General features: G+C 49.7%; 1 protein-coding gene across 1 annotated transcript in view; it reads left to right on the top strand.

Moving 5' to 3' along the window:
• Window positions 1-19578, top strand: part of ANO2 (anoctamin 2) — a 314636-nt gene that overhangs the window by 282099 nt on the left and 12959 nt on the right. The window contains exons 22-23 of the mRNA XM_024733224.1: window positions 17656-17808; window positions 18183-18235. Coding sequence (XP_024588992.1) covers window positions 17656-17808; window positions 18183-18235 — 206 coding nt within the window. The remainder of the gene's footprint in view (window positions 1-17655; window positions 17809-18182; window positions 18236-19578) is intronic.

Genomic DNA, 19578 nt, shown 5'->3' with positions numbered 1-19578 from the left:
TCTAAAGAGGTTTCCAGGGCTTCCCTGGTGGCGCAGTGGTTGAGAGTCCGCCTGCTGATGCAGGGGACATGGGTTCGTGCCCCGGTCTGGGAAGATCCCACATGCCGCGGAACGGCTGGGCCCTTGAGCCATGGCAGCTGAGCCTGCGCGTCCGGAGCCTGTGCTCTGCAACGGGAGAGGCCACAACAGTGAGAGGCCCACGTATCACAAAAAAAAAAAAGAGGTTTCCAGCTCCAGGTAGGAGATTGGTCTTGATCCACAAGATCCCTTCTGATTCTGAGGGTCCACTTATTAATAATCTGAGTAAGGGAGAGCATTCCAAGGCAGAGGACTGGCAAGTCCAAAGAGTCTCATGGCCGTGAGTAGCTGTTGACAAAGCAAATGATGGTTTTGGGGTAGGGAGGGAACAGAGAAAGACCAGGGATTATTGGAGAACTCTAAGGAAGATCTGACAAGTTTGCATTTTGCATCAGGCCATAGGGAGCAGGTGTAAAATCTCGGTCGGTGCTGTGACTATGTATGAACTCTGTTTCTCTTGAGGAAAATGGGCAGCTAGTGCAGGGGGGGAATGGAGAGGGAATGAGGAAGCACAGGTGGACACATTCATTTGTTCATTCATTCTTTCATTCATGAAATATTTATAAGGCACCCAGAGGGAGGAACAAGTTTAGAGACCAGGACAGTCTCTCCAACAATTCAGGCTGATATTGATTCAGCCTTGTCTGGGGGGAGGAAGCCTGGACCACACATGGGCTTTCCATGCTGGGTTCCACAGAAACTCACAGAGCCCTTTAGGCCATTTTGCTAAGTTATCAGTCATTTTAGAGACATGACTATTTTATTTTATATTTTCTATAAGTGCAAGGACAATGTTTCTTTTTTTCAAAAACATTTATTTATGTATTTATTTAGGCTGCTCCGGGTCTTAGTTGCAGAATGTGGGATCTTTAGTTGCGGTGTGCAAACTCTTAGTTGCAGCACGCATGCAGGATCTAGTTCCCTGACCAGGGATCGAACCCGGGCCCCCTGCATTGGCAGCGTGGAGTCTTACCCACTGGACTGCCAGGGAGGTCCGAGGACAATGTTTCTGAGTTAGATGTCTTTCATCCCTAATATCTCTGGATTATCCTCTTCACCCTTTCAGGGAGTATTTGATCCCATGTACGATCAAAGACGAGGCCGCAGAATAAACTTTACCAAACGATGACTTCATCTAGCAGTGTAGGCTAAGTGTGGTTAAGGGTGGGCTGGCTCTGGGGTCAACTGCCAGGCTTCCTGTCCTACATGGCTTGATGCTTCAGGTCAGCCAGGCCAGGTTTCCTCACCTGAAAAGTGGCATCCTTTGATGAAAATAGCTCCTACCTTGTAGGATGCTTCTGAAAACCAGGAGATGAATCTGGAGTAGTTAAAACACGTGGTCTGGATACTCTCTCAGTGACTATCAGCTGCCATTGTTAGTGTCAAGTGCCTGGTTTCTCTCTCTTTAATCTAGGAATTGACTAAAAACAGTCTGAAGCCCCTGCATGTAGTGAGCCCTGGAGCTTCCTCCCATCCCATCAGGCAGTAGGATCAGACAGTAATGTTTAAAGACTGAGGGTACGAGATTCCAAGGCAGTTCTAAGAATCACACCCAGAAGCCTGAGATATAAACATTCCAAGATACTTGTCCCTCCAGAGAACACAAAGGTCTTAGGGCTCTGCTTGTAAAGTCTGGCGACTCAGATGAGTTCTTTCTGTCATCTGTTTACCTCAAACCCACAAATGTTTGTTCCTCTAGTCATCCAAAAAATAATCACTATTGTCTTCCTGACTCCGGAATTCAATTATCCCTCTTAGAGCCTCCTCTGGTTTCTTAAATGCAGCCCAAGCTTTGAGGCCCTCAGGCCATTCATGTGGGTGAGGAGATGAATTTCTTCTTGTCATTGACATTGTCATTATAGGGGGTCTCATTTTTCTCAGTCATGAGCTTACAGTCCTGTCAAACCCTGAATAGAAAAGGAGGTGCACTGGCGGTTGCACATTTCCTTATTTATTAGGAGTAAAGGTCAGATTGTTATTTTGAAGGGACAAGAGCTGTCAGTCTCCCCTGCTCTCTGGATATGCCCACCAAGACATGTAAGAATAACCTCGCTGATGGAAACGCACGGGCAGGTTCCCCCCAGAGACCAGGGCATCTACACCCTTGCAGCTGCATCCAAGTTGTCTCACCAAGTTGCAAATTTGAACTTCAGCATTCGGGAGACGCATCCATGAATCGGTGTAGACCCCGACTTCTCTTCCGTGACTCCTTTCTGACTTTGCATCACATCTAGCTGGGGAGAGGCCTGCTCCGGAAGATCCAGACTCTATTTTATCCACGGCTCCTTACCTCACTGGCTTTGCCTTGTCGACTGAAAAAGAGATTGCACCACCTAAGAGTTGAGAATTGCGTTTTATTCGGCAGGCATGCGGAGGAGTTTTAAGCCTGGGAGACTTTTGCAAAAAACAAGAAAACAAACAAAAAAAAACAGGTAGTTGGAGCATCAAAAGATTACTGTTAGCTAAGGAAAAACCAGACCTCTCAAGTTAATGACTTCAGCGCTTTGCTCAGTACTGTACAGGAAGATGCAGGAGTCCGGGCTCACTCAAATCATTCCTGTGATATGCACCTCAGCTATCTGGGGCCAGTATCCTGGTTTTTTTTCCCCATCCTGAATCCCCTCAGGGTGTACAGGATGGGGACTGCAGCGGCTGATGGCTTGATGGCCCCAGCATCCTTTGTTTACCGACATGACAGGGTGGCTTTCTTGGTCTACAGTCTCTACGAAGAATTTTGGATTTCCATGTAAGTCCTCACCCTTCCTCCTTTGAATGACTGCAAATGCGTCCTAACTGCTTCTTTCTCCACTCCCTCTTTGCCTTTTCCCTCCCAGCTTTTAAAATAGCTTTTCTAAAAGGCAATCCAGAACGTATTATCTTTCCTACTTAGAATCCTTCAACATTGGTTACTGACGTCCTTTCAGATGAAGTTCAGACCCGCTAGGCGCAGCGTCTGAGGACACCCACGTGTGCGCATCTGGTGGGTCTAAACCTCCGTGTTGGCCTGTTTGCTGCAAGTTCTTGCTGAGCTGTTCAGGCTCAAACACATCTCCTAGAATCGTTGTTCAGTTCTCCCATCCTCAGTTCTTCTCTTCTCCTGCACCTGCTTTGGCACAGGAGGAAATGGCAGTGCTCTGGGGCAGACACTGAGTCTCACTCCTGTCTGGCTGCAACACTCAGCCCTGCTCCTGGAACATAGTAAGGGCTCAATAAACTATTTCTTAAAGGAATGGCCCTCCCACTCCCTTTCCTTCCGTGGCAGAGAAACTGAGGCCTCCTTGCTCTTTACCCCATGGTGTCTGGGCCGGCCTCCCATTTCGCAGTGGTTGTATTTATTATTATTATTTTGGCCATGCTGCACGGCATGTGGGATCTTAGTTCCCGACCAGAGTTGAACCCGCGCCCCCTGCAGTGGAAGCGCAGAGTGTTAACTACTGGACCACCAGAGAAGTCCTTTTTATTATTTTTAATATGCAGCAGTTTTCATCTCCCAAGACCAAAGCGAGACACGTTTATCGTCAGAGTTTCCCTCCAAGAAAAGTCACTCTGGTTTTCATTTGCTCCTTGGCCTTCAGGGATCCAGTCACTGATCCCTGTGGAAGTGGGCAGAGGGCAGGGTCCTCCCCCAGACTTGGACTGAAACTCAACCCAGTTTCACATCCTGGCCCCTGCAGCGCCCCTCCCCTCCACGCCGGCGGCAATACTGTGTCAGGCCCCGAGCAGGCACTCGGGACACAGAGGCATCGAAGGGGGCCGGGCCCTCTGGGACCTCGGGGTCTAGAGGCAGAGAGAGATGGGCCAGCGGTTACAGGAAAGGGCCTCCTTGTCACAGAACAAATGCAGCCCCCTCTGCTTGCTTCGGACAGGCTGGGGGTCTCTGGCTCCCTTGTGCCTTAGCAGAGGTGTGTGACCGAGGACTGTCCGTCTCCTCTGCCCCCAGCCTGTGACTGCTTACTCACCGAGCTTCCTTGGGTTCTCCAGAAAGTGCCGACAGAGGCAGGACAGACTCTGCACTGAGAACAAGACTCTCGTCTCCCAGCTGCCACCTCAGGCTTGTTTTCTTAAATTTATTTATTTATTTATTTTGGGCTGTGTTGGGTCTTCATCTCTGCGCGAGGGCTTTCTCCAGTTGCGGCGGGCGGGGGCCACTCTTCATCGCGGTGCGCGGGCCTCTCACTACCGCGACCTCTCTCGTTGCGGAGCACAGGCTCCAGACGTGCAGGCTCAACAACTGTGGCCCACGGGCCCAGTTGCTCCGCGGCATGTGGGATCCTCCCAGACCAGTGCGCGAACCCTCGTCCCCTGCACTGGCAGGCAGACTCCCAACCGCTGCGCCACCAGGGAAGCCCCCTCAGGCTTGTTCTGAGACTTCAGATGAAGCCAGGAAGAGACTGCATCTTGGGGAAAACTTCTCAGCCCGTCAGCTCAGAGACTTGGTTCCATGACTCTTTTCCGGGTTCTCCACCACATTTATGGTCTCACCACCCTCCAGGCCCCTGGCTCAGAAGCCAAGACATCACTGTTCCCTCGCTGCTGTCTGCACACCTCCCCTCCGGCAGGGCTGGTCTTCCTCTGGAGTGTTTCTGGAAGTCACTCCTTCCATTCCCTTCAGCCTCTTCGCCTCCTACCCTGGTGCTTTCCCTGCCACGCCCTCACAACCGCCAGCATCCACCTACAGCCTTCTGATTCTTTTGCTCCAGTGGTGTTGGTCTTATCATCCACCGTTCAGAAGCCTCTAGCGTCCCCACATCCTGAGCAAGGCCCTGGTGAGGCAGCTTTTCAGTTATTCGCCCTGAGATTCTTTTACGCGTCCTGAGTGCCGCCACAGTGAGCCCACCAACTGCCCCTCGCCTACAGCCCACACGTCGCCCTGTTTCTGCCTGACCGTGTCTGTGCCCCTTGCCCTGGCACTCCCTGTGTCTTCTCACCCCCGTGGACAAAACCGGTTCTGTGGCACCTCCTCCTCAAAGGGTCCCTTCCCTCCCCTCCCCTCGCCCCTCCCCCCTTCCACAGTATTTTAGTCCCCCTCCCTCACAGGGTTTCAGACAAGCCGCCTCCCAAGACAGCCACACCCCACTGGAAGCTAATTTCAGGGCCTTGCATGGGCCCGGAAAACATTGGAGAAGTCTGCAAAGGGGTGACTGAATAAACGAGGGTATCCTTTATCTAGCTTTGCCCTATCCGGGCAGAAAGAATCTTAACTCCTAGTAGTGCTGGCGTCAACTCTCATAACAGGCTGATAATCCCGCGAGTGGATTATGGAGAGTGGTGGCTATCCTTCTTTCTCTTTCTCGCCGCAGCCTCCTTCCACGCCCCCAGTCCCCCTCCCCTTCGCGGCTGCCTTCTCCCCTCCCCCACCCCAGGCCTATTATGAGCTCCTTTCCAGGGGCTAAGCCAGGGAAACAGGAGAAGGAGTAATGTGAGCCCGTCCATGTCCATGCTGCTCACAGGTAGCGCGCTGCGAAAGAGCTTGGTGGGAGAGAAGACAGAAGTCCAGACGTCAGAACCTTGCTGGAGGCAATAGTTTCTTCATCCCCCTGGATGCCTAAGGCTCCGCAACGGCAGTCATACCATGACTTCCCATTTCTCTGCACCCCTGTCTTCAAAGCCCCTTGGATCTTCAGATGATCCCTGTAGGGTAAAGGGAGCAGTATCTCTCTTTCCCGCCTTCCCAGGGCTTCAGGGGTCTTGGATGTGAATCTGGCTCTGCCTGCATCCAGCAGGGTGACTTTGGACGCGTCACAGCATCTTTCTGGACCTCGTTTCCTCCTCAGTATCATAGGGAGTTAGACCAGATGATGAGTTTTTCCTTGCAGAGGTGCAACCCACTGGCTTTGGTCTTAACCAGTCGTGTAATGTGTCACCAGTAAGGTGCTAGTACTGCTAATATACTTCAAAGAGCATAAAAGGTAAAACAGGGTCAGTGTCACCCTCACCGTCGCACATTTCTAGATGAGTTTTGAGTGCGAGAGCAGGGAGGTGTCTGCAGGGACGAGACCTCACTACCCCAGTAGAAGCAAGTGGTGCGGAGAATCGTCTATTCATCGAGTGTCTCGATAAGAATTAAGACTTTCAAGCCAGGTCACCCCCAGGGTCCCTCACCTGGGCCAGATCACCTCCAGGGTCCCTTTCCTGGACTAGGTAACCCCCAGGGTCCCTCACCTGGGCCAGATTACCCCCAGGGTCCCTTCCAGTGCTGACATCCTAGTTCATACATACCAGCTCGACAGTGCATCTCAAAACTGGGAGGCCCAGGGTGTGATACAAGTTGCTTCAGGTCACCCCGAAGACCCATTAGTGGAACTGAGACTAGAGTCTTCTGCAGACCATTCCACAGGAGAATCCCGTCAGGACCAATAGGAACTTGGACTTCAGTGGAGGCATGGGGCAGAGTGAGGTTTCCTCTTTCTGTCCCAGTGGGATAGACCTCCCCAGGCCCAGAAAGGCCCTTGTCTTGGGCTTTAACAAAAATGAGAGCAGTGAAGCCAAAGCTGCCCGCTCCCTCTGGTGTGCCTGACACGGTGATCCCTGGCCCTGCTCTCAGCTGTCAGCTTCCTTCCCCATGATCCCCAGGACCACCCATGCTGACAGGAAGTGCACTGAGCCCACTGGGGCCTGTCGGTTGTAATGGTGAGGCAGGTCGTCAGAAGAGGGAGGGGGCAGGGAGAGATGTATTATATTTACGTTTTTCTAAATTGAGCTGGAACTGGAGCACAGCAGGCCTGGGGGGAGGGGCCACGAGGCGAAGGGGAGGCTGGGAGTCGGCCTGAGGAGGGGGCGGCGGTGGTGGGGAGCCCCGTATGGGCAGGATGGGTGGTGGGGCTGGGCTGGCCCCAGACAAAGAGAAACCCAAGAGGGAGAGGGAGGGATTAGGCTGCAAAAACCTGGGAGGGGAGCAGTCAGCTTTCGAGGGAATCTCCAATGTCAAACCCTTTTCCTGAAGAGCTTACTAAGGATTTCAAGGGTAATCCCCCTTCCCTGGCTCCGAGCGGAGGGAAGAATGCTGGCCCAGGAGCAGCCATGACATTAATCATCACTGTCGCCCACCTCAGAGCGGGCTTCAAGCTCCTTCGCCACAGACCCCTCACAGCCCAGTTGCGGAGTTTTCCTCAAGGCCTGACGAGAGGAATTTCTTCAGTTGCTTTAAGAGCTGCGAGCTAAGGCCTCCGGACACTCACAGCCTTTGACTTCTACAGAGTGGAATTTGGCATAAAAACGTAGGCCGGAATTTAATCCTCTAAGAGGAGTTTGGTGACTAGTCCCAAAAGACTCTCTTGGTAAAGTTTTATCACCATTTTATCAAATAAATAAGTGATGCAATTGAGGGCCGACAACTTAGCTTCCTGTTATTCACTAAATTGTGATGGGAGCTTCTTGTGTCTTATTCACAACACCTGACCACAGGGCCTGGCATACAGTAGGTGCTCAATAAAAGCTTGGAGATGAAGGAAGAAGAATAAAGAATGAAAGAGGTGATCCTGTAGTGAGGACCTTGAAGACAAAGTGATAATTAGATACTACAGATATCACCATTTTCAAAGCTCTCCAGACACCCTGATGTATTGATATAGCTGGGACAGTCTGTCTCCTCCCCCTCCCCCCAGGGGCCAAGGTTCCTTATTTTGAGGTGCTTTTAATTAAGGGATGCTATCCTGCTAAGGGCAGGTCCCGTTCAGCAATACAAATGGATGGACTTGTAAAATTATCTGGGTAGGTCAGGCAAAATACCCCTTGTAATAGTCAACTCCTAGTATGATAATGCTTTGTAACAAATATCCCAAAGTCTCAGTGACTTGCAAATGAGCCAGAGAATAAAGAACAACAGAAAGAGCTGGCTACAGGCATCACTGAGTAGCCTACCATGGAAATGGTCAAGTCAACGTGGTCACTTATTAAATAAAGAGTAGAAGAGATTGAGGCTCCAGAGAGAGTGGTGACAGGTGACACCCAAGAGTCCTTCCAGCTCTCATATTCTTTAGTCGTGGACAGTAGGGACCACACTGGGTAATTTCCAAGTTTCCAAAAGAGACTGATGTAGAAAACCAGTCCCAAGGCTGCCTTAGCTGTAAGTGACGAAACTTTACAGAATATCTGTACAGCATCAGTGCTGAAGCCTCTGCATTCTGTCACACGACTCCAAATGTGTGCGTTACAAAGGCAATGGCTCAAAGAACCAGGAAATTCCTTTCCCTGAGCCATCCTGTTTATACAAACTGAGTCATCCCACCGGATAATCAGGCACCTGCCGTCTTCTCCAAATGCCATTTAAACACAATTCAGGCAGCATCTAGGGTCTTGTTATGGTATTTCTGAGGAGGAGGGTGAGTTGCAGGTCAAGTCTCTCCTTTTCTTTTGACGCGCACATTGCTCGTCATTGTCTGTGCTAGGAGCCCCTTTCCCCATGAAGACTTAAGAGAAAAGGCAAGAGTGTACTTAGATACCATGCCTGGAAGGCTCCTGACGTAGAGGAGATGCCCAGTCAGTGCTCGAGGAATGCCTGAGTGAGTGAATGAATTGAGGCAGTATTTTAGGTTAAAATACTGAGAACTCTCGCTTTTTCCCATTTCTCTTGTTGCTCTGTCAACCAGGAAGCTCAGAGTGAACTTTGTTGCTCAACCACAGCCCAGTTGTGGGTCCTTAGAGTTTGCATATTTGTGTCTCCCTCGTTTCTCTGTTCTTTATTTCCTTTTTTCTAAGACACCATAAACTTATGTGTTCCTTTCATTGACTTTGCCCCAGCCCTTTGGGAAGAGGTAAGGGCAAACAAAGGTCCTCAGGGATTTGTTGCTCGGGAACTTCTCTTCAGGCTTGACTGTTTTCATTGCTTTTCCACCTCACTGACTGCATTACCCCAGCCCAGATGGGTAAATGGGAGGATGGATGGATGGATGGATGAGAGGAAGGATGCGTGGGTAACTGGCCCTCACATCCCATTTTGCAGGTGGAAAATGTAAACAGGAGTGAGTAAGCAGGCCATTCATTTGTTCACTCAGTAAACATTGGCTGGAAATTCAGAAACGAATCAGTAGATTTCTGAAAATCAGAAACGAATCAGTAGAGCTCGCAAACTCAGTTCTCTCTACTTTTAAGAAACTGATGTAAGATTTTTGAGGTGCCACGAATGCAGGGCAGACAGGAGCGATGGCACAGAAAACATCAGGTTCAGCTGCAGTGTGCCCCCTGCAGAAGACACATGTACGTGCATGAAGACACTCGGGGGAGGTAAAACACCTGTACAGATCGGTGGGGATGCTGGTATCAATAAAAGTTCATTCTCTGACAAAAAGAGATCAGATCAGAGAAGGTACAATAAAGGAAACCTAAGATGTGTGGGAGTAACTAGGCAGGGGGGAGGGATGCTGTTGCCTTAGGGTTGCATATTTACATTTTGGTGCAGTGAAAGGACCTTGCACTCCGTTGGCATCAGAAACTATCTTTGTTCCGGAGCTTCATTGAGTTCTAGGTGTGTGGCCCTGAGAAGATTATTTCGCCTCTCTGAGGCTGTTTTCTCACTTGTACAATGGAGATAACAATCCTTGACACTGAAGATTACTTTATGAACCAGAGAGCACACTGCCTGCACATGGTAGGTGTTTAGGAATTGTTGGTTGAAGCTTCATGACCTCTGAGGGTTTGGAGTTTTGCTCAGAGGAGATAGAACAGGAGCAATGGGCACATTTTTGCAGAAGACCATAGTCTCCAGGCCTTTTAGCTCCCTGTGGCTGAGAACCATGTTCTTCTGCCTTTTTCTGTGGCCATCAGCGGGGTTCATGTCTGCAGAGTCTCACGACCCTAAGCTCTGTTCCCAAGGCAGCGAAGAGGTCTGCTAATGGACTGGTCTCTATCCTACTATCAACCTAAAATCAGCTGTTATAAATAGACTCTGAGTTCTTGAGTAGTGGGACTCTCAGAAAGTCATTGTTCCTCCCTCCTTCAGCTGAAGGAGTTAATATTTCACAGTTCACATGGGAGTGAGGAAAGGTGGGGACCCAGTCTCCCTTAATCACAAAGAAATGGAGAAAATGTGGCTTGCTGATCTGTCCTGGTGCTGTGATGACTTGTAGGCAGTAAATGCTTAATACTCAAGCTGTGACTTCAAGGCGAGTCTTTCCTGTTATGACTTCCAGGGTTTCTGAATTGAATCTGATCCATTATATAAACCCCAGGTGACCCTATGCAGGTTGAAAGGGGATTCCACTTACTGTCTTTATTTTCTGAGTAGTCTGTGAGTTTGGATGAGTGACTGGCAGGAAAGATGTTAATGACCAAACAGCCAGCAAACCTTCAGATGCCTCTTTGAATTGTTCAAGTGAAGCCCAGCGGTCGTGAGTCTCTGCAGCCTCCACGGGCCCGCTGGTGAGAGTGAGTTACTCCTGCCCTGGTACTCACTGCAGTCTGTTGACGCTGCCCTTAGAGGTCTACCTCCAACACACAGCCAGGATTTGCTTACGTGTCCATCTTCTCCACTGCATCCTGTGAGCCCTTGGAAGGATGACACAGTAATTATTCATCTTTGTTTCCTAGCAACGAGCACGGTGCTCAGTGTCCAGGATGTGCTCAATAGATGCTTGTTGGTTGAATGAGTGAATGAATGAATGAATGAATAAGTGGTGAATGATGGACATTGAGAACCTTCTTATACTTCTGTAAAGACTGCTACTATTTTCCTAGGCGATAGAGGTCCATGCCAAGCAATCAGCTCACGTGCCTCCTTCTTGTTATCTCTTCCTGTTTACGTGGTCCATCAACACTTGCAATTCTCTTTACACCAGACACTCACTGCTGTGCACAGTGTCTTCCCTTGCCCTTAGGAGAAGGACATTGCTGGGCACAGCCTGGAAATACAGGCTGATGAAATAAACAGCGATGATCTTCCCGTGGTGTTTTTAGCCACGTGTTTATATTAATGGGCTGTTACTAGCTGAATCTTTTCCGTAACTGCCTCCCGAGTGAAGAGACAAACTCACGCCAACATGTCTCTGAGTCCTTCCCTTGCGTTGCTTATTAGCGGTTCACGACAGGGAGGGCTCTTAAGCCCCCAGCTTTGAATCCCCTTAAGCCAGGGGTCCCCAACCCCCGGGCCACGGACCGGCATCAGTCCGTGGCCTGTTAGGAACCGGGCCACACAGCTGGACGTGGGCGGAGGGCAAGCGAGCAAAGCTTCATCTGTATTTACAGCCGCTCCCCATCGCTCGCATTACCGCCTGAGCTCCACCTCCTGTCAGATCAGCAGCGGCATTAGAGTCTCATAGGAACGCGGACCCTACCGTGAGCTGCGCATGCGAGGGATCTAGGTTGCGTGCTCCTTATGAGAATCTAAAGCCTGATGACCTGAGGGGGAGCTGAGGCGCTGATGCTAGCGCTGGGGAGCGGCTGCAAATGCAGATCATCATTAGCAGAGAGGTCTGACTGCACAGAGACCATAATAAACCAACTGCTTGCAGACTCATATCAGAACCCTATCAGTGAGTGGCAAGTGAAAACAAGCTCAGGGCTCCCACTGACTCTGCATTATGGTGAGCTGTATAATTATTTCCTTATATATTAGAATGTAATAATAATAGAAATAAAGAGCACGATAAAGGTAACGCGCTTGAATCATCCCAAAACCACCCCCCACCCCCGTCCGTGGAAAAACTGTCTCCCAAGAAGCCAGTCCCTGGTGCCGAAAAAGTGGGGCATTATAAAATTTCTAAATTTACTAAATTATAGAAAGTTTCCAAAAAAAAGCTATAGTTATTTTCTTTAGAATTAGACTTTCCTAACTGATTGGCCTTACAACCAACTTTCTTCGAGCCCTTCTGTGGGCGTGACAGCGCTGAGAAGTGCTGTGTGGACTTGTTAGAACCTCACGGCCCCCTCTCCCTCCCCATCACTAAGCACAGTGATTTTTCCCCTGCATCGGCAGGCGGACTCCCAACCACTGAGCCACCAGGGAAGCCCCATTCACACATTTTAGCTGTCTGCCTCTTCTCGTGTTTGTTTTGTGTTTACAGCTGGTGACAATAAGTTTGTGTTTATGAAACAAGATAACCTCTAAACATCTGCTATGGGACGGGTGCCACACAAAATTGTGGGACCTCGGAAAAGAGTCAAAAATGTCCGTGGTTTCAAGGGGGTTGCCGTCCAGGGAGCAAGTCAAATAAACAAGTAGAGGGACACATGCAAGGCATTATGGGAGTGAGGAGGGGAGGTGCCCATGGCTCCCAGTTCTGCCTGGGGTAGGGGTGAGCAGTGGGGTAGGGGAGAGCCTTCATAGAGAAGGTTAAGTTTGAGTGGAACCTGAAACATAAATGGTAAATCCATCCAGCAGGCAAGAAGGGAAGGAAATTGACATTGCCATGGTGCGTACAAAGGCTCAGGAGTATGGGAAACTTGATGAATTTGGGGAAGTCCAAATGGTTTTGAAATGGTTGGAAAGCAGGCCGACTTGATCTGCAAACACCCCAGCTCAGTATCAGCCCTGAGCACAGGGGCTGGGTAGGGAGCACATGGCGTCTGGAAAAATAAGTTAGGGTCAGATCACAAGGGGTCTTGAGTGCCACACCAGGGATCTGGACGTTATCGCGTGTGACGGGAAGGTAGATATATTTACCGAAGAATTTAAATAACTGAATAACAAATTGTGTTCCATCAAGAGCTCTTCCACCAATCCTGGCCAGTCCACTCTATCCCACCTGATATATTATTTTCTTCTTTAAGCAGATTGTCCTGGAATGTCCTTTCTGGATGCTATGTTGTTGAGTGTAATCCACTCGTCTTTGTTATTTTAACCTAAGCCCAGGTAATCAAGGCCAGGATCTTAATTGCCTCTGGCATCAGACAGCACGGGGCTGATAGTTGCATATTTTAAAAGGAGCCTGGCTGGCTGGGGATTGAGAAGAGAAAACCCAGTGGGGTTTGTGCCTATGAGGGTTTCCAGTCTGCATGCTTTCAGCTCGGTATTTCTGGGGCACTTTACAGCAGGCTTTGTAAAGATTTAGTTGAAAATCAACTTATGAATTCCTCCCTAATTGGCTTGGCCAGGTTTAATCTGTTATTGGTCGAGCCAAGCTGGCTTGTATTATGCAGCCCAGTGAGGATTTCCAGCCTTGTTCTTAGCCTCTTGGAGGCTGGCTGTTTTGAGAAGCCAGGCTTGGTGTTGGTAAGGCTGATATCATTGTGTCCTCTGAAGTGACCTCGGAAGGACGCCCATCTGATACAGCATTTAGACCTTTGACCAAAAAAAGCACGTCTTGGAGTTGACATTTGTATGCCAGAGGTTTATGGTTTTATGTTTTTTTCTCCCCAAGATGAAACAAAGCTTCCTCTTTGTTTCTGCCTCTTTGGGTTGATTCCTGGAAATAGGCAGTGTACCCAGTCCAGGTAGGCAACACCTGCAGCGATGGGACATCCTCAGAGGGTGGTTTCTCTTGGCCCAGGATACCCTGTAGTAACCTCAGAAGAGGCATAGGACTGTGGCCATCACTGGCCTTTGCTGAGTCCACGCTCTCAAGGTTGTCTGGTGCTGAACACACAGACGTGCCTGGAAGAGGAAAGAGAAGAGACATGTTATGGGGCTTCCCCGGTGGCACAGTGGTTGAGAGTCCACCTGCAGGGGACACGGGTTCGTGCCCCGGTCCGGGAAGATCCCACATGCCGCGGAGCGGCTGGGCCCGTGAGCCATGGCCGCTGAGCCTGCGCGTCCGGAGCCTGTGCTCCGCAACGGGAGAGGCCACAGCAGTGAGAGACCCGCATACCGCAAAAAAACCAAACAAACAAACAAAACAAACAAACAAACAAAAAAGAGACATGTTATGATGTTGGGATCACTTATGGGCACTATTAGCGTTGAGTCACCACTGGAAGTTGTGTGCACAGAGAGGGACCCTGTGATGGAGAGGTTGTGAAGATGAAGAAGCAAACCCTCAGGGCAGCCTCAGAGGAGAGGGTTCATATCTGCCTTTCATATCTGCCTTTGGAACTCATGTGAAGGGAAGCTGAGGAAGTGGAGAGTCCTGTTTTTCCCTGCGATCCTGGAAGGACATTGGATTTCTGAGTGCCGTTTGCATGAGTGTGGAGAGGGCTTGCCGTATCTGTTTGTAGTCACTCGGAGGTAACTTGCCTCTTCCCTGCCCCATCAGTCCCCTTGCTAAGTCCTCATGGGGGCTTTGGAGAGTTTAAACAGTTCTGCTGGAGGAAGTCGCTTATAAGAAGAACATTTGCTCTGTAGACCTGAGCTCATCAGAATCAAGAAGACCAACTTGGAACTCCAGAACTAGAGATATGTTCATCCATATACTTAAATACAGACATGCATTTTACAGGTTTCACAAAACTAGTCCAACATCTGTTTTGCTTTCCTTGTTAATTCCATCCCCCTCCACCCCTGATTGCCCTCACCCCACCCCTGACTCAGCAAAGCCTCCTTGAAGAGACGCGACAGGCGCTGCGTCTTGAACTGGCTCCCACACTTGTTTGGGAAGAGTTCTTCTCCCCTTCGGCCAGCTAGCTAGCCAGGCGGTCGTTCCAAGGACCCGGCCTTGACAAATCTGTGCCTTCTGATGCATCTTGTCACCAGCTGGCAGCTGCTGGTCTCGTAGGGCCTGCCGAGAACCCACTGGGCATCCAGGACCGTGGCTGTGATAGGGCTGAGTTAGCAGGAGCCTTAGCCCTCAACCCTGGGCCAAATCAGAAGTGGTTGTGCTGGGTGAAGTTCTGTGCATGCTCTGTGTCTTGAACTTTCTGCTGTGGTTAAGCTTATCCCTCTGTGAACGCTTTTTATTTCATTTCATTTCAAATTTATTTTAAGTTTGGATCCTGGTCTTTCATTCTTTACTTGGATATCCTAGAATCTTGACATTTGTCCAAGAGAATAAGAATTACAGCATCACAGCAAATCAGACCTGAAGGGAATTTAAACCGGTCTCTTCAACTTAAAGATGAGGATGCTGAAGCCCAATGAAACAGAGAGAATTGCCCAGGGACGTAGGGCTAGTGAGCAACATATCCGGGGCTCGAAGTCAGGCCTCCTGACTCTCCTTCGGGGTTTGCACCTTAAACGTGTGTCTAAGGGGTCCATATGCAGGATGCATTGCAGCCATCTGCACCCCAATAAGAGTAACAGTACACGTAACAGGTAACGTTATTGAGCAGTTATTAAATGGCAGACACCGTTTTGAGCACTTTATGTTTGCAAAGTCATTTACCCTTTTGTCAGCCTATTTGGTGGGTACTGTTGTTTTCCTCTATTTATAACTGGAGTGACTCCGATGCAGAGAAGTTAAATAACTTGCCTTAATAAGTAGGGAAATCCTATTAGACTGACTTTCCTGAGACTCAGGTCTGACTTTGCATCAGCAAATCTGTACTGAGCCCCTACAAGGAATGGAGCCCTGCCTTTCTAGCGGGAAATGAAGGCATGTGGGTAGATGATCACAGCACGGCACAATGGCGGCTGTAACAGAGGGTGAGGAAGGAGTGGAGGGGGTAACGGGCTTCACCAAGAAGATGGCATTTGACTGTTCTTGGGGATGCATAGGAGTTTGCTAGCTCCTTCCCTTGTGTGCCATGGAAGGGAAGGAGCTAACGTGTCTGCGGAGAAATCCGAACGGTGAGAAGCTCAGAGTCCGGGAAGGCAGAAGCATGATGGTTGTGGGGAGATTCCGGGAGGCGGGGCTAGAGAGGTAGCTCGGGTTTAGATGGTCCAGTCCCTGTCCCAAGATAAGGGATCTGGATTCTATCCAGTAAACAGAGGGGAGCCAGCTGAAATGCTTGTGAGTAGGTTAAGTGATGGGATCGGATTACTGGGCGCTTGGGGCTGAACAGACGTAGAAGTGTGGGCAGATCGGTCACGAGGAAACCAGCTAGGAGGTGGTTGCAGCTGTCCAGGTAGAAACGATGGGGGCCTGGACTCCTTACGCCGTCTGATTGGCACAGGCCGCCTCCACTCCTCTGCCCGCACTGCTTCCAGGGCTTGGATGCAGTCTATAATGCACTCCCCCTGCAGTGACAGGCCCATCTTTCAAGTCTAAGCTTAGGTGTCCTTCTGGAGACTCCCTTTAGTCCCCACGCCAAGCAGGCTTGAGCTCTCTCCTTGCGGTCTCCGCTTTGTCTGGTACATCCTCCCTTCTCTCTTGGCACACGTGAAGTCTCCTTGCACATCTTTGTATATTCCTCTCCCTTGAAGGCTCTTTGAAGGCAGGTCCTTACAGGCGGGTCCAGACCTTTGCCCCCTTAAAGACTTTGCACAGTGCCTGACATTCAGGGAGCTCTCGGTACACGTGTGATGAATGAATCCATCTTCTAAATAAAGGCAGCAACTGTGGATAGGGGAAGAAGAGGCCAACTTTGGGAGATGGTTTTGAAGTTACATCGGGGCTTGGCAAACAAATCCAGCCCACTTTATTTACTGCTTTTGTAAATAAAGTTTTATTGGAACCCAACCAAGCCTGCTGGTCTGCATCTGTCTACAGCTGCTCACTGTGCAAAGGCAGCATTAGGTCATTATGACAGGACCGTACAAAAATAGTTACTGTCTGCTCAGCCATGAAAAGGGATGAAATATCGCCACCGGCAACAACATGGATGGACCTAGATATGATCATACTAAGTGAAGTGAGTCAGACAGAGAAAGACAAATACCGTATGATATTTTTAGTGGAATCTAAAAAATAATACAAATAAGCTTATTTGTGAAACAGAAACAGCCTCACAGACACAGAAATATCTTATAGTAACTTATAATGGACACAACATTTAAAAAAACCTATAATGGGGGCTTCCCTGGTGGTGCAGTGGTTGAGAATCTGCCTGCTGATGCAGGGGACACGGGTTCGAGCCCTGGTCTGGGAGGATCCCACATGCCGCGGAGCAACTGGGCCCGTGAGCCACAACTACTGAGCCTGCGCGTCTGGAGCCTGTGCTCCGCAACGGGAGAGGCCGCGACAGTGAGAGGCCCATGCACCGCGATGAAGAGTGGCCCCTGCTCGCCGCAACTAGAGAAAGCCCTCGCACAGAAACGAAGACCCAACACAGCAAAAAGAAATAAATTAATGAATAAACTCCTACCCCCAACATCTAAAAAAAAACAAACCTATAATGGAAAAGAATCTGAAAATTATATGTATATAAGAAGATACATATGTATACATATATATATATATATATATATATATATATATGATTCATTTTGAATCACTTTGCTGTACACCTAAAACTAACACAACATTGTAAATTAACTAAAGTTCAATTTAAAAAAAATATTTGCTCTCCGGACCTTTGCTGAAGCAGTTTGTTAACCTCTGAGTTCACTGACCAGGGTTAGTGACTGGAGATAAAAGGTAGTGGAAAGGAAGGGGTGGAGACTTTTCCTTTTTTGGTATCTTCTCAACTAAATAGAGCTTTGCACCTAAGTGATGGCACTGACTGCCAGGCCTGTGGGTGCTGAGAAAGAAATGCCCCTACCGTGGGGCAGGATGGAAAGGGAGCCTGAGCCCAAGGTGGACAAGAGTCCCCGGTCAGAAAAGACAGGGGCTAGAGCTGCAAGGCAAACATACGTCTAAATCCTTCTGCCTCTTGTGCTCTTCTTTCTCTTAGTCATCCAGTTTGGTTTTGTCACCCTCTTTGTGGCCTCCTTTCCTCTGGCGCCGGTGTTCGCCCTCCTCAACAACGTCATTGAAGTGCGGCTTGATGCGAAGAAGTTCGTTACGGAGCTGAGGCGGCCAGATGCTGTGCGAACCAAAGATATCGGTCTGTCCCCTGCATCACTCAGAGGCGACGCAGCCCATCCCCATCCCCTCCCTCCGACCCTCCCCCTGTCTCCCTGGCCGCCCCCCTCACACTATGTCGGGCATCCGGAGGGCCGGAGCATTCCTTATCACCCCTTCGAGCCCCTCATCCTTAACTCCTCGGTGCTGGAGGCCACGGTATCCCCCCCACCCCCGCTAGCCCCCTGCTTTGCAGACAGGGGTGCACCTAAGCCTTTCCAGACAAGCCTATCCCCGGGGGGCCCGGCAGAGCTCCGCTGGTAACTTGCCTGCAAGGCGGCACTCTGACTGAAGCCTTGTCATCACTGGGCTGAGGGTGGGAATGAGGCAGACGCCCTTTTTTTCCCCATCTTACAGGGATTTGGTTTGACATCCTCTCGGGCATCGGCAAGTTCTCTGTTATCATCAACGTAAGTGCTTGCTTTCATGACACCCTTGCTCTGTGGGAGGGGCTTTCCAGGGGAGCTGAGTCCTCAGAGCAGGAAACCTGTCCTGTTACCTCCCAGCTTCTTCCATTTGCAGCTCTGTTTAAGACAGCGCCCCGCGCCCACCCACTCCCCAGCCCTCGTTAGTATCGCGTACAGGCCTTCTAAGTCATCAGGCTGTTGCCGGAGGTGTGCAGCTTTGTCGTTCATTTCGCTGAGAACAAGAAAGGCAATTACCCACCAGAATGTGTACCTTGGCCTTAAGAGTCCAGATCAGATCTTTCGTCGGAGCCAAAAATCATGAGGAAAGAATTGCACATATCTAGGCATCTCTTTCCTTTCTGTTTCTACCCTGGAGCTGAACAATACCTGGATCATCGCCCAGCCCGCAGTTCCTAATTACCGTTTCTCCAAGCTGTCAACGTAAAGTCTTAATTATCCCTGGCGCTGCTTGGTTAAGATAGGACATGGAAGAAGAGGGGTCCTGTCTGCTCTGACCTCCTTAACTGCCTTGCCAGATGTGTCCACGCTTTCAGGAAATCCTGCTGGGCCCAAGCCAGCAGCTCCTTTGGCGTCTGTGTTCCATACGGATGGTGGTCAGGCAGGGCCTCCTCTTCCATCTCCCGAGTCAGTATCTACCAGCTCAGTGCACATCAAGAAAGCCACAGCCCCCTTTCCCTGGGGAGAGAGACGCTGATTCTGGCCGTGACCTGGCTACCAAATAAAAACACATGAGACGGCACGAGGTGTGCACAGAGGCAGAGGGGATCAGCCCGTCACACGTGGGATGTTTGATGTAGGAAGTGCACGTCTCAAGGCTGAGAAATTAGGTGCAGTTTGATCAGTAGCTACTTTGGAGTTGTGTCTTCTAGAAAAGAGCCCCTGAGTACCAAGCGCTTTTCATCTACAACGGAATGACAGGACGTTTTACTTCCTTGGCCGTTCTAAGACTTCTTATCTGTAAGAAATGGGAGAGAATAAGAGTCTCACCAAGTCGGATCAGTCTGCAAATTAAATGGGATGATGAAAGGACGTATGGCCCGTGCTCCATTAGTTACAGCTGTGATTATTAGAAGTCCGTTACTCACTCTCAAATATGGTTATGGCCATGCACACTCGTATATACATTTAGAAAACAATACCTAAACTGCATTTTTTGAAAGGGCTTTAATTGTTGGTGCCGAGGACAGTATAAACACCTGCCAAAAAGATTTAAGATTTTCTTTGCAGAAAGTCCCTCCTCATCCGAACAGTTAGTCGTTCGTTTGTCGTTTGGTTTGCTCCACAGACACTTATAGAGAACTTAGATACGCCAGGCGCTACGTCGG

Source organism: Neophocaena asiaeorientalis, unplaced genomic scaffold (genome assembly GCF_003031525.2).
Source record: "Neophocaena asiaeorientalis asiaeorientalis breed wild unplaced genomic scaffold, Neophocaena_asiaeorientalis_V1.1 scaffold150, whole genome shotgun sequence".
NCBI classification, from domain to species: Eukaryota; Metazoa; Chordata; class Mammalia; order Artiodactyla; family Phocoenidae; genus Neophocaena; species Neophocaena asiaeorientalis.
This window is presented reverse-complemented; position numbering and strand designations above follow the sequence as displayed.